Source organism: Loxodonta africana, chromosome 25 (assembly GCF_030014295.1).
Source record: "Loxodonta africana isolate mLoxAfr1 chromosome 25, mLoxAfr1.hap2, whole genome shotgun sequence".
Classification (NCBI taxonomy): Eukaryota; Metazoa; Chordata; class Mammalia; order Proboscidea; family Elephantidae; genus Loxodonta; species Loxodonta africana.
In genome coordinates this window covers 18414077-18429417 of record NC_087366.1, presented here as the reverse complement: position 1 = coordinate 18429417, position 15341 = coordinate 18414077, and the positions used below count along the sequence as shown (strand labels likewise).

General features: G+C 45.4%; 1 protein-coding gene across 5 annotated transcripts in view; it reads right to left on the bottom strand.

Moving 5' to 3' along the window:
- Positions 1-2346: 2346 nt before the first annotated feature.
- COLGALT2 (collagen beta(1-O)galactosyltransferase 2) overlaps positions 2347-15341 on the bottom strand; it is a 134713-nt gene continuing 121718 nt past the window's right edge. For 4 of the 5 annotated variants that reach the window (XM_010590949.3, XM_064276523.1, XM_064276522.1 and 1 more), the window contains 3 exons: positions 14422-14549; positions 10936-11142; positions 2349-7660 (listed from right to left, as the gene is read on the bottom strand). In XM_010590949.3, the coding sequence (XP_010589251.3) occupies positions 7384-7660; positions 10936-11142; positions 14422-14549 (612 nt within the window). In that variant the 3' untranslated portion in view covers positions 2349-7383. Of the gene's footprint in view, positions 7661-10935; positions 11143-14421; positions 14550-15341 lie in introns of all 5 variants that reach the window. The other variant, XM_023549192.2, reaches the window with a different exon arrangement.

The window sequence follows — 15341 nt, the reverse complement described above, 5'->3', positions numbered from 1 at the left end:
CTTAGAGTTCATGTAGTATTAAATTATATGGCACCCATAAAGGAAGCACAGTTCACTCTGGCACATAATATGTTAGTTGCTGTTATTTCTGGGAAGCCCTGGCCTAAGGGGTGTCCTGCCTCAGAAGCAGCCCTCCAACCTCCTTCCCTGGGTGCGCAACCAGACAGGTCAGATGTGGAGCTCCGAGGAGAGGGGCTTTAGATGTGTGGAACAGCACCCTGGGAAAGATGAAGGCTGCTGCTGCTGCTGCTTTGGGGAAAGACTGACTCATGGAGTTGGAAGGCCTCCAGGGCTCCTGTGGCTTACTCCACAGCCACGCTCCCCAAAGGCCTCCGGGCTCCCAGACCAGGATGGGCCCCCACCCAGCTCAGCCCAGCACAGCGCAGCCCCCAGCAGCTGCAGGCTGCCCCACGTGAGTGCACGCTGGCCGGGGCTGTGAGCCACCTCCCAGAGCCAGAGAGGTTAGGTCACCAGACTGGAGCGTGTAGGGATTCCGTTGCCACCTCTTTGGAGTCCCTTTGTGGGCAGGGAGGGACGGGTTTCTCTCACTGGAAGCCAGCCTCCTGCTCCTGTATCCTGCCTCATCTGTGTCCTGTCTGGGTTCTGCGTCTGTCCCGGCAGGGAGGGGTTCTCTGCTCTTATGTCCTTTGCAGGGACAAGTCAGATGCATGACTTGGCCAGAGGCGTTACCAAAAAAACCCATTGCTCTGAGTCGATTCGGACTCATAGCAACTCTGTAGGACTGAGTAGAACTGCCCCATAGGGTTTCCAAGGAGTGCCTGATGGGTTTGAACTGCTGACCTTTTGATTAGCAGCCATAGCTCTTAACCACTATACCACCAGGGTTTCCCCAGAGGCACTGGGGACATGGAAAAATTTTAGTGTTGTGTTTAGATCCATTTAAAACCCTGTTCCATTTCCAGGCTGTTCAGCTCAATGGCCATTCAATCCCTTCTGTGGTTGCGGATTTAAATGATAAAATAATCACTTTACTGGCCAGGTTGTTGCCACTCCCACTTTAAGCTCTCGAGTTCTGCTGCTATTTTCCCCTGTCTCCCTCCTCCTGCCCCTGTTCTTTGCCATGTGAACAGACATCGCTTTCTGAGTTTGTCTCATCCTCTGCCCTTGCCCCTCTCTCCTGGACGTGGCTCTTGGCAGCAGGGCTTTTCCTACTCTTTCCTCCTCTTTCTTCTCCCTCCAAATTCTGAGAAGTCTGCCCCACTCCAGGTGTTCCCTCACACTCAGCTCTAAGCGTGGTTTCTTCCCTGTGCCAAGCCTGAACAGTACTATGCCCTTCTCGTCTTCACAGTTCATGCTGGCACTGAAGCAGTTTAAACCCCTAAGATCAAACCGTCAAACTTAGACAGCTCCACTCTTGTCTGGTCACATCTTCTCCAAACTTTGAATTCCCTTTTGGGAGAGGACACTTTGTCATTGATTTTTCTCTACCAACCAACAACCAGTTGCCATCAAGTTAACTCTTAACTCATTGCTACCCCATGTGTGTCCGAGTAGAACTGGCAGGCTTTTTAGAGGTAGACTGCCAGGTCTTTCTTCCAAGGCATCTGTGAATTAGCAGAGTGTGTTAACCATTTGCACCACCCACGGGCTCCAATTAATTCTCTGAACTTCTCTTAAGAGTGCGAGACAAGAATGGAGTGAGGCTGTCCACCCCACCCTGAAAATCAAATTTCCCCAAGTGAGAGCCCAGACTTACGTCAGGTTGCCTCCAGAGTAAGAAACGCTCAGAGGCGCCCTCTGTGTGACCACCGGGGCTGAGACACAAGCCCTCTGCAGGCCCAGAGGAGCTCAGACACTGATTTTATTACAATGCCTATTCCAGAGGAAGCCGAGCTGAAGAAACGACAGGGAAAGGCATAAAAATAAACTCAGTAAATTAAAAATAAAGAGAAGCAAGTCCTCGCAGGCGATCCTTCATTCTTTCCACCCCTTGTTTGGGCAGATGGGAGGATGAGTTGGGCGGAGCAGCAAAGCGGGTATCACAGGAGAGACCCAGCAAAGATCTTTTGAAGTATTAGCACATCTGTGGGTGGAGGCAAAAACGAAGCCATTTTAGGGAAATTCGCAGAGCAGAAAGGGCCATTCTCCTGCCCCACACCTAATTTTAACTGGGTCATGCCACTACTTTCATTGGAATTCCATTCACTGTTTAATAATTCAGTCTATAAATTTCTCCTGAAAGCTTGCTGAAACACCTCATGCTGTAATTTGAGCCATTTTCTCTGGTTCTGTCCTCATGATAAGAGGAGGCACCATTTTCTATGTAACCTTTTTTTTTTTTTTTAACATCACGTGTTAAAACCCACCAACGTAACTTCTCTTTTCTCTGTGCAGGCAAAAAAGGACTGGTTGGCTATCAATGGCTAGATTTCTTGTTATTATCTCATCGTCCTGCATTATCTTAGGACTGCTCACAGGGTGCTCCTCACATGTGCCCCGCTCCTCCTGCGCCTCCCCCGCTTCCACATTTAATCAGAACTTCTCTGGGGGCAGCAGGTTCTTTCTGAAATAATAAACATCACCACAACACACAAACCGTTGGCATAGTGATTAGTTTCTAAACCTGCTCTCGGTTTTCTCAATGTGTTGTCCGTTATGTGCCCATATTTTCTTACCAAATGGCCAGCCTCATTCTCTTTTTTTTTTTGGTCATTTTTTAACTTCTTGATAAATTAACTTGCCAGTCACTGGAGCATATCTGGATTATTTCTTTTCCCTTCTCTTTAGCTGGGGAGAATATCTTGAAAGCACGTGACATTGTAGAAAATCTCCTGGGAAGACTCACTTTTATTTTACAGTAACTGTTGTTGTTGTGTGTCATAGAGTCGATTTTGACTCGTAGTAACCCGATGTGACAGAATAGAACTGCCTCTATAGGGTTTTCTCGGCTGTAATCTTTACGGGAGCAGATCATCAGGTCTTTCTCCTGCAGAGTTGCTGGATGGGTTCAAACCAACAACCTTTTGGTTAGCAGTCGAGCACTTACCCTTTGTGCCACCAGGGCTCCTTTTATTATAAGGATTTGTTCCAACCGTAAGTGAAAAGACCCCAAGTTTGTAGCTAGACAGGAATATATCTTGTTTTGGACACCACCATTTTACTGGAAACCTGTGCATTATGTCGGAACAGTAACCAAACCCAGAATCCCCCCCAGAAACAGTGACCTCTGTGTTTATCATTAAAGTCCAGAGAAGGAAGATAGCAGACTTACCTTGCTACCATTATCAGGTCTCAGTCTGATTTCCTGTCATCGCCCCCAACACATACCTGACTCTCAGTGCTGCTGAGTCCCTATCACCCCCGCCAACATGACACGACAGGCCCTTTCGCAGTTTCACGCCTTCTCAATGCCTAGAATGGGTTCTCACCCACCGTGTCCAGCCCTTTTCCATCTTCTCAACTCCCGTTCATCCTCCCCATCAAAGCTGTCCCAGTGGCCCTTGGCAAAATAAAGGTTGTCATGGGTCTGATGGGCCACTTTATTCCAGTCTCTGAAATTAAGCCATGGTGTTTTGTAGCCACCTGCTTACGTGACTCCTGCACTGGACCATGGACCCACAGCAGTAGGGACTTTGCCAAGGCCACTGTGCTTCTCAGTGCCTGGTACAGAGTCTGAAACCAGGCAGCACTCACGATATGTTTTCTGAGATTTGGGGAAGCTTGATCTGAAAATCAAAGGATCACTGAGGCCAACATGCATCCTTGCTCTGTACCCTCCCCCCCTCCTTTTTTTTTTGCCTTGGGAGAAAGTTCTTTGACCTTGGACAGACGTCTCAGTATCTTTCAATGAGTGGCTAGACCTACAGGGACAAAAATGCAAGATGGCCATCTCCCTTAACACCCTCCAACTGAGGACTCCTTCTGTCTTTCTGCACCTTAGAATCCTTTTCAGTTTACCCACCTTTTCCCATCAGTCAAGGCAACCCCACTGGAAGGAAGGACAAGGCCCACCTCTCTCATTTACCATGGGGATCACATCATAATGGCAGTCACCCCTGGCCTTCAACATCCTTGGTTCAGTGCAGGCCTAGAAATCCCAGCAGCGTTGGCCACTGACCAGTGTTTGAGAAACCAATGAACAATCACAGCTTCGAGCTTTTTTTTTTTTTTTTTAATTTTTCACAAAGACCTCCAGAAGGAAAGTAGTTTATCATTTCCCCACCCTGAAATGGCACAGCATGACAGACAGAGTAGGGTAGTTGATACCACTCTTCCTTGTTTTCCAGAGTTCCAGCAGCAGGCCTGAGCGAACCTGAAGCTAGGCCCCTGAACATGTCCTCTGCAAATTATAGGTGCTCAGTACACACCCAGCAGCACCAGCGCTGCTGAAGTCAGGATCGTCAGTCCAGAAGATCCCGCCACTGGAGGTTCCGAGACAATCCCGACGGGAATTAACCTCCAGAGGCAGGTGTCGTGGCAGGCAGGCAACGAAGGCCTCACCACAGCCTTCTTGTGACACCAGCAAAAGTCAACTTTCTTAGCTTGAGACTTCAGACTCAAGGGAGGAAGAAGAATGAGATCAAGGAACTCCTTGATTGCTGTCAAGATGACATTTTTAAAGAAATGCTAGGTCTGCAGTACACAATGTTCACAAGGAAAGAACATCACTTAGGATTCCAGACCAGAACAGGGAGAAGCAAAGACTGGGCTAACAGCCAGAACTTTATTCACAGTAGAACAATCCTAACCTAAAAATGCTAGAATTTAAGACCAATGTCTTTTAAGAATGAGAATTCTTAAACTGTCAGACCAGCTGACAAGTAAAAGGGAAAAAAAGTTCTCTATTAAACAAAACAACACAAAAAATCAACTCAATCTTCCTCCACTCCCCAAACCCCGGCCACCTCCCACCCCATCAAAAACAAAAACAAAAAAAGTCACTAAAGCCATGCACACTTGCACACACTCAAATATGCAAACAAAATACAAAATACCCCAAGAAAGGAATCATCCAAGACTTTTTCACTAGCTCCCCGATGTTCTTTCTGTTTGTATGGAAAAAAAGAGTCAAGCCTTGACAGCTACATCTACACAGTACAAATCGGAGCCAGATAAGATCCCTTTCCTCGGTTTCCTGACTTAATAGTCCTCGTAGAAGAATGTTAACAGTAAGTCAGAAGGAAGGCCAACTCTGGTGTCCTGGATGAGGCAAGCTTCTGTGTTGTCCTACAACCTGAGGCCCTCACCCGGGGAGCTCTAAGCTTAGTCCACACAGTACTCTCCTTCCTCTGCCCATGGGCTCTGCTCCAAAGCAGGGCTTCGAACCGGTTCAAACCAGTTCAGTCATGGCCAATGAAGTGACACTGGAACAGACTCAAGTTTTTACCATTTGGGTGACCTGGAATGATAACCAGAATGGGAAAAATTACAGGTCGAAGCCCTGGAATGGGAGACTCGGAAGAGGCATAGTGAGCCTTTTCAGGAGCCCAATGCATGAGATTGGATCATTGGCAGGATTGAAGAGAGTGACACACATTCAAAGTGGCATGCTCAGGTGCCATCTTTGAGTGGGACATTGCTGTTTCTGACTCTGTTCAAAACCCCACGGGCAAGAGATTTGGTTGCTGTGCAACACATACGCTGCCCTTGTTTTCTAAGAGGGAGATTAGCCTTCTAGCAGGGCTTCAACCCGTAATTTTTCCCATTCCGGTTCTTGTTCTGGTGCACCCAAATTTTTTAAAAATTCGTGTCTATTTCAGTTTCGCTTCCTTAGCATGACTGAACTGGAAGGGAGTGGTTCGAAGCCCTGCTCAAAGTGCCTGCCCAGTGAGTTTCAATATGAAACTCAGGGTGCTGGGGCTGCAGAGCCCTCCTGGGTGGCGGCTGTGGGGCATGGGCATTGAGGGATGAGAGTGCATGTACAGGATACTTGGGGAGGGCATTTCTGAAGGCAGATTTTCTTCTTGTATGCCTGAGAACCAATGTGTGCCAAACCTGAGCCAAACCATCATGAGACATCTTAGAATCACAGCCTTTGGAGTTGGAAGAGATTATACAGTTCAACTCTGCATTGTACATAGAATCAATCTATGAAGAAAGCCAAAAGTCATGTAAGAGACACCTTGATCAATATAGGAGACTCTAGAGAGGGTGTCTATCCAGGATTCTGACTCTGAGAGCCTCCTTGGCTGTTGGCCTAAATCCACTGACCAGTCAGTCCATTGTTTCTGACCAAGGTCTTTGACCTTCACTGAAGAATCATTTGTTCCCAAATGGTGAGAATCCCCCACACAACAGACCTCTCTGCAAGTCAGGCTGGGAAATGTGGGAGAATTGGATGGTTGAACCAATGTGTCCACACTGACCACTCTCCAGGGTGCAATGAGAGCTTGAAACATCTGTTTCCCCTGCCTTATCCTACAATGTTTGCCCACATTTTGTAAAACAAATCATTCAAGATATAATGAAAAGCCCAGCAAGGACTGTTGCTGGCCTGAAAATGTGCTGTCTCTTAACAGTGACTCATAAATTTACACCTGCAGTTCATTCCCTGACTGAGGGGTGGGGCTGGGGGGGAGGGAGGTGATACACTGCAGCAGCACGTGGACCCCAGGACAGGAGTTTATACACCAGCCCTGACCCCTTATATATTAAATTTATCTTTATAAATAGAGCATCCTCACTCAAGTGACCACAATTAAGAAAAAAAAGGCCAAAGGTTGAGTTCTTTTTCCCTCAAATATCTACACAAACCCTCAGCTATCTGCCAAATTATAGCCTCATGGCAAGCTAGAAACCTCTTTATGACAGCTCCTTTGCCATGATGGTCAAGGGCCGAGACTCAGCCAGATCCAAACACCCAATCCTCATTAGACTATGAGGACTAAGATAAAAAAATTCACTTTGCCATAGGGCTCATGACGGAATTCCTTTAAATAAGAAGCCCAATTAATATGGTTTGATTCCCGTCCCCCCCCCCCACAACATGTTTCATGGTTACATCTATCACATAAAGTAAGCTCCCACGAGACCGAAAATGTGGTCCCTTGGCTTGTCTTGACTACCCGTTTATTGATGTGACAACTTGGTAATCATCCTTCTCCTGGGTGAGTCTCCAAGCCACGTTGCTCAACCTTAATGCGGGAAGTGGTATCATATGGAGAATGAACTGAAGAACTGAGTGTCTGGATTGAAGTTTATCTTAATGGTTCCCATAAAGCTTACCTTCTAGCCATCTAGGAAATATGGGTTTAATTTCCCTATTCCCCTCCACTGTCAAAAATATATTAATTTTGAGCAATCACATGAGACCACTTTGGTTAGACTGTGACAACTAAAAGAAGTTGGAGCAAACAGATGAATAGCCCTTTAAAAAAACCAAAGGGTGATGAACCAGAATGTGTCAAATGCACCTACAAGCTTTCATAGCTCATCTTTTGAAGGCACAGTGTCCAGGGAGGTTGGCGGCGGCAGTGCCTCTGTGTTTTTGGCAGTGTTGTGGATACGTCCTTGCTTCCGGGACTTCCAGGGATGTGTCCTGTCCCAGTCGGTGGCCACGGTCTCATTGTCCCAGATGGTCGAGGTCTCCGTGTCACTCAGGTACCCTGGCTGTCCTGTGTAGTGCGTGGGGTAGATGAGCAGAGGCTCTGCGGAGAAGGCTTTCAAGTCTCTGGGTTCATAGTACTCCTTGTACTCAGCTCTGAAAGCAAGAGGCAGAGGTGCATGAGGGGGCAGAACATACACGGAACAGGCGAATGAGAGTGGAGGGCCCCTGTATGCTATTTCTTAAATGCTCATGCATTCATCTGATTTTTTTTTTTTTGTAATTTTTATTGTGCTTTAAGTGAAAGTTTACAAATCAAGTCGGTCCCTCGCATAAAAACCCATATACACCTTGCCACACTCCCAATTACTCTCCTCCTAATGAGGCAGCCTGCTCTCTCCCTCCACTCTCTCTTTTCCTGTCTATTTCGCCAGCTTCTAACCTCCTCCACCCTCCCATCTCCCCTCCAGGCAGGAGATGCCAACATAGTCTCAAGTGTCCACTTGATCCAAGAAGCTCACACCTCACCAGCATCCCTCTCCAACCCATTGTCCAGTCCAATCCATGTCTGAAGAGTTGGCTTCAGGAATGGTTCCTGTCCTGGGCCAAAGAAGGTCTGGGGGCCCTGACCACCAGTGTCCTTCTAGTCTCAGTCAGACCATTAAGTCTGGTCTCATGAGAATTTGGGGTCTGCATCCCACTGCTCTCCTGGTCCCTCAGGGCTTCTCTGTTGTGTTCCCTGTTGGGGCAGTCATCGGTTGTAGCCAGGCACCATCTAGTTATTCTGGTCTCAGGATGATGTAGTCTCTGGTTCATGTGGCCATTTCTGTCTCTTGGGCTTGTAATTGCCTTGTGTCCCTGGTGTTCTTCATTCTCCTTTGATCCAGGTGGGTTGAGACCAATTGATGCATCTTAGATGGCTGCTTGCTGGCATTTAAGACCCCAGATGCCACTCTTCAAAGTGGGATGCAGAATGTTTTCTTAATAGATTTTATTATGCCAATTGACTTAGATGTCCCCTGAAACCATGGTCCCCAGACCCCTGCCTCTGCTACGCTGGCCTTTGAAGCATTCAGTTTATTCAGGAAACTTCTTTGCTTTTGGCTTAGTCCAGTTGTGCTGACCTTCCCTGTACTGTGTGCTGTCTTTCCCTTCACCTAAAGTAGTTCTTATCTACCATCTAATTAGTGAATACCCCCTCCCACCCTCCCTCCCTCCCCCGTCTCAAAACCACAAAAGAATGTTTTCTTTCATCTGATTATTTTTTTAAGTTGTGTTCTTTTTGAAAAAACTTCAGTCTGTAAACACAATAAAAGTTTCTTTAAAAGTTTTCAGGCAATCTTCTTAAAAAAAAGGTTCACAATTCTGTTCTATTTGAACAGACTGGAACCCTGGGGGTGCAATGTTTAAGCTCTTGGCTGCTAACCAATAGGTTGGCAGTTGGAACCCACCAGCCACTCTGCGGGAGAAAGATGTGGCAGTGTGCTTCCATGAAGATTACGCCTTGGGAGCTTATGGGCACTTCTACTCTGTCCTCCTATAGGGTCGCTATGAGTCAGAATCGACTCTATGACACTCAACAACAACAACATTTGAAAAGACTAATTTAAAAGATGAATTTTAGGTCTTACTCTAACAGTTAAAATTTGAGCTTTGTTGGACCGTAATAATAAATAAATATCATCACTTTATAGAAAAGGCCCTGTTTCTGCACTAATACATTAGAAATCTGAGATCTGAACAGCAGCAGGGGGCAAGAGCAAGGGCATGAGCTTTGAGGCATTTCTACTTGGCTTTCGTTCCAGCTCCTGTGAGGGTAAAGGGGAGGAATAACTTGGCCTCTCTCCAGGGTGCTTGTGCAGATTATATGAGTGATATCCATAAGGATTCTAGGTCAGTGAGTAACACCATATATATTAATTTCTCTTCTGTGAAGGGGATAATGATTGATTTGTTTTACATCAAATAATATCTCCCAAAAAGATATGTTGAAGTCCTAACCCTCGATACCTGTAAATGTGACCTTGTCTTTGAAGATGCTATTGGTTAAGTTTATATGAAGTCATACTGGAGTAGGCTGAGTCCTAATACAATCTGAGGGGTGTCGTTGGAAAAGAGGAGAAAAGACACAGAGAGATACAGAGGGAAAATGGCCACATGACCATGGGCAGAGATTGGAGCTGCAAGCCAAGGAACACCACAGATCTTTGGTAATCATCAGAAGCTAGGAGAGAGGCATGGAACACATTCTCCTTCAGAGCCTCAGAATGAACCAACATGGTGGACATGGTGATTTCACACTTCTGGACTCTAGAACTGTGAGGCAATAAATCTTTGTTCTTATAAGTCACCCATTTGTGGTACTTTGTTACTGCAGCCCTAGGAAACTAATACAGACCTCTGTGTTTCTGCCTAGAGGCAGAGAGAAAATCAGCCTCTAACATATTGTATTTTTTTTTTTAACATATTGTATAGACGGAGGGTGAGGAGCTTCATTTTTGCTGAGGACAGAGACAAAATGAACACAATGCAGCATAGGAAATTCAACAGCTAAAATGAAGACAGTCTGCTAAGGAAATCACTCAGCAACTCAGAGGAGTAGAGGTTAGAACCTGGACTCCTGCTCCATCTATGAAGTTAGGGACCAGGGTCCAGCAGCTGTTATGCATAGAGTTTGGCTTAGGCTCTAAGAACACAGAGATGAAAAACTCTTCCTGCCTCAAGGGGCTCATAGTTTATCTGGGAGACTGACAGGTAAACCATCAATTACCATTCCCTGTGGTAAGTGCTAGGTCAGTGTAAGCTCCAGGGCTATGGAAATCCTGAGCATCAGACTGCCTGCCTCCATAGGTACCCTGCTCAGGTGCCATCTCCACTGCTGCAAGACTCTTACACATCTCTGTAACAACATGTATCACAATATCTCAGGATGATTTGTCCATGAAACTGGGTTCCCCACCAGACTGTAAACTCTGCAAGGACAGGGGATCACTGCTTGACCACATGCATTTAAAGAGTAATGAACTGAACCAAACGAACTGAAGAACATGGGGTGCTTAGGAAGATAACCTTCATCTTGAGGTGCATAAGCTTATGGAAGTAAGAAGAACAAAGTCAAGGAGAGAACATGCAGCTTATGTCAGAGTTACAGAACACACTGGGTAAGAAGATCAAAGTCAAGGAGAGAAGAAGCAGTTTATGGCCAGTTAATGGACACACTAGTATTAAAGGTACTCACCATCTCTGTCTCATCTTCCCCATCTATAAAAGGGAATAATCACTTGAGTCTGCCTCTCTGGGTTGATTATAGAAAGATCATTTAGGAAAGCAACAAAATTCTACAGAACATCAAGTACTACCCAGAAACTGAGAAGCGTAGTTGATGAAGGGGCTGGGGCTATGGGGCTGGCAGGGACTTCCAGGTGACTCACACAGGATGCTTGTTGTACATGATTGGCAGAAACTCATCCACTGGCAGCATCTTCCCAAAAGGGTTGGCTCCAACCAGCTTCTGCGCTCCTTCCAGAGAAATGACATAGCCCAGGGTCCAGTAGGAGTAGTCGGCTTCGACTAGATTTACCACACTGGGTACAGCTTTCTCAGGTTCTTTTAATTGCATCCTCTTCCTGCCAATATAACTAAAAGGAAATGGGCAGAGGAGAACAATTCCAACTTGAAAATTAGACAGTGATTAAGAATGGAGCACAGGTTTGGTTTACACAGACATTTGAAATCTTGGACCAAAGGTGTCTCACATCAAACGTACTGCATACACAAAGTGTATCAGGCAACCAACAATGACTGTCATCTGCCATCAATGGGATGCCAGTTTCTGGTACTTGATATTTTATAAAGTTTTATTGCTTTTCATTTCCCTGGCTCCATTGATCACAACCCCAACTATTCCTGCCTAGTGGACTGTGTTCAAGGCAGAGAGTTAAGAGGTAGAGAGATCAAAAAATCATTCAGGTCATTTCCCAAAGATGGTGTGGGATTTCTAGCTGTGTTTACAGAGCTTGGAAGGGAACAAAAAAAAAGGGGGGGGGGCCAGATGTGAGATTTTGAGTTTGTTGTGTTTAAATCCCCAGAGCTTAGCCTCTCATACTGTCTGCACGGCTCTCTAAATGCTAGTGGTAAACACAGGACAGAAGGGGCTATGGGAAAGAAACAAGCTGTAGTAAAGAACCCAGGAACCCAAGAGCAGTTCCAAGGGGGCTTTTCCTGGGGAGCATGAATGACAAGGCCTGCATGGCCTTCTCCCCATCTCATTCACCTAGGTCTTGCCTTGTTTCCTCCTAAGAAAGGCTCCCATGCATGTTCTGTCCTCCATCTACACCTTCTACAACAGAGGTACCCTCCACCATTCCTGCCTTCCTGTAGTCTACTCATGGAACTGTGATCCATTATTTTGTCTGCAGCCTGTTTGTTTTCAGTGGGATTGAGTGAGTTGAGTTGTCTGTTTCCTGCCTGCTAGGTAAAACAGTACTTGATTTATTTTGCCCCTAAAATTATCTCTCTCAGTGTTCAAGGGATTTCCCCTTGTTCAAGCATTCCAGAATGTGTTGAATAAGTCTGTGTTCATGCTTCCGGCTCCTCTGAGAATATCAACCGTATATCCTCTCAGCCACTGTCTTTTCAGACTAAAGAGTCTGGATGTTTCTAGCGCATCATCAAATGGAAGAACTTCTATTAAGCATTTGAAAAGTGGCTAGAGCAATGGAGGAACTGAGTTTGTAGTTGTACGGATTTTAATAAGTTTAAACATTGAGGCTGTGTAAAATATTTTTTCCATTAAACAAAAGTTTATTACTGTTTTGGTAGGACTAGGGTCACATTAAGGAGCCCTAGTGGCACAGTGGTTAAGTGCTCAGCTGCTAACCAAAAGGTTGGCAATTTGAACCCACCCAGTGGCTCTGCGGGAGAACGACCTGGCATTCTGCTCCCATAAAGATTACAGCCTAGGAAACCCTATGGGGGAGTTCTACTTTGTCATGTGGGGTCTCTATGAGTCAAAAATCAACTCAACAGCACCTAAGAACAACAAGGGTCACATCTGAGACCCTGAGAGCTAATAAGTGAAAGATCGGAGGTTTGAGTCCACACAGAGGCATCTCAGGAGAAAAGCCTGGTGATCTGCTTCCAAAAAATTAGTCATTAAAAACCCTATGGGTTTTTGTATGATTATTTGTTTTCATTAACAGTCACTTTAACAGTTGAAAATTTAGCATTTGGATTGAGTGGTGCGATAAATGTAGGATACATACTGGATTTTGAAGACTTGGTACGAGAAATGTAAATTATCTAATTAATAGTTTAAAATGAACTATATTATGAAATTAATTTCACCTAATTTATTTTTGGTGTGATTACTCAAAAATTTTAAATTACACCTGTGGCTCACATTATATTTCTATTGGACAGTGCTGCCCTAAATGATTCCAATGGCTTGTTCTACTCTTCCCATTTACTATTTCCGTTCTCTGGAGAAATTTTAATCCAGCCACCACGGACAGCTTATCATCTTTCATGTTTTAGACTTAAATAGTGTATGTTTCTTCTTCATTTTAGAAAGTGAGAAGTGAAATTTGAAACTGCTTGAGTTCTTTAAGACTATCAAATGGATTTCAATGGAATATTTTCACTGAGTCAGCCTGTGAAATTTAGATAACATCTTTTCTTCCTATGCCTTTGTCCTGAAAACCTTTTCTACTTCCTGGAGCTGTTGGAACTTTGTCTTGAGAAATGCAGCAAACAAACTATGCAGGGACAGGGGTGCATTCCGAATCTAAGCCTCAGGTTCCCTGACTACAGTCTCTGTGATTCTGAGGCTTAAATGAAAGTTGCCTTTGTACATGTCACCCAGCCATAAACTAGCTTCCGGGCTCCATGCCCGTTAGGCCTTAGCCACAGGGTACAGAGCCATAGATTCAGAAGGGGTGACGTGCTTGGGGTGACTTCTGGGTATAATGAAATAATAATCTTAAGGGACTGTGCAAAATACCAGATCTAATCATACCCCCAACACCTGACAGGGAGTCAGTCTTTTTATTATATAGTGCTGATCTGGGTCTCAAGGATTTGTTGAGCCATTGCCAAGTTTCTTTTGAACTCAGTCTTGTACATTTTCTGAGAGAACAAGTATTCTACATGTGCCCATACTTAAGTTTCCCTCTTAGGATGGGAGGAGTAAGGAAGACTCTGCTGCAGCTGCTGGAACGGAATGGGCTCTGATTTGATGAAATTGCATTTGATACACAGCTCGGGAGCCAGGCTTGCCTCCCCTTCCAGGCCCTTCCAATCCCTTCTGGTTATTAATTTGGCTTTGAAAATTAAAAGAGAGAGATAGAAACCACCCGATTCCCAGAGGTAGCAGGCAAAGAGCATTATTAAATGTCAAGCAGAGCCAGTGCTCCCTTGGTGAGCCTGGTTTTCCTAGGATAGCCTCTGATTTGCCACCAAACCCAGATGTCAGGGTTCTTCCAGTTTATGGCAATCTTACTTCCCAACAGAGGAGCTCTCCTGCTACCCCTCCAGTCTCTTGCACCATCAGGGGCTGCAGAGGCAACCTGTTCTCCTGGGATACTACTCTTGCCCTGCAGGGATGCCTCTTCTGCTCTCCTCACATTCCCTCCAGGTAACATGTTACTTCATGGGCGGTATTTCTGCTGTGCCCCTGATCTGCAGGTTAACTTCAGGTCTCAAAAAGAGTCATTCATAGTTTCTCACCCTACAGAGTATGGGAGCAAAAATTGGTGGCTAACCTCTACCCATTTCTTGTTTCTGGAAACTTTTACAGAGGCGAAACCAAGCAAGTGGTAACTGGAGCTGTATCTCCTACCAGCTGGGGAGGCAGGGCTTTCTGCCCTTTGGAAAAAACTGAATACTTTTCAGTGCTCTCTGATAATCTTGTCACTCACATCAGTTCCCAGTCCAGCTGAGCCTGGTCAATGTCATCCATCAGCTTCATCAGCTTCTTCTTAAACTGATGCTCAAAACGCACATCGTCCTCAATCACAAGAGTCTTCTCCAGTTCTCGGTCAATTACCTGTAAAAGTCATCAATGGGAAGACACTTTATGAAAAATTTTTTTTTAATTATTGTACTTCAGATGAAGGTTTACAGAACAAATTAGCTTCTTATTAAACAGTTAGTACACATATTGTTTTATGACATCGATTAACAACCCCAAGATATGTTAACACTCTCCCTTCTCGACCTTGGGTTCGCTATTTCCAGCTTTCCAGCCCCTCCTGCCTTCTAGTCCTTGCCCCTGGACTGGTGTGCCCCTTTAGTCTCATTTTGTTTTACGGGCCTGTCTAATCTTTGGCTAAAGGGTGAACCTCAGGAGTGACTTCATTACTGAGCTAAAAGGGTGTCCAGGGCCATACTTTTAGGGTTTCTCTAGTCTCTGTCAGGCCAGTAAGTCTGGTCTTTTTTTGTGAGTTAGAATTTTGTTCTACATTTTTCTCCAGCTCTGCCCTGGACCCTCTATTGTGATCCCTGTCAGAGCAGTCAGTGGTGGTAGCCGGGCACCATTTAGTTGTACTGGACTCAGTCTGGTAGAGGCTGTGGTGGTTGTGGTCCATTAGTCCTTTGCACTAATCTTTCCGCTGTGTCTTCATTCTCCCTTGCTCCTGAAAGGGTAAGACCAGTGGAGGATCTTAGATGGCCACTCACAGGCTTTTAAGACCCCAGATGCTACTCACCAAAGTAGAATATAGAACATTTTCTTTATAAACTATGTTATGCCAATTGAGATAGATGTTCCCCGAGACCATGGTCCCCACAGCCCTCAGCCCTTTGTAATTTGGCCCCTCAGGGAGTTTGCAGCTTCTGT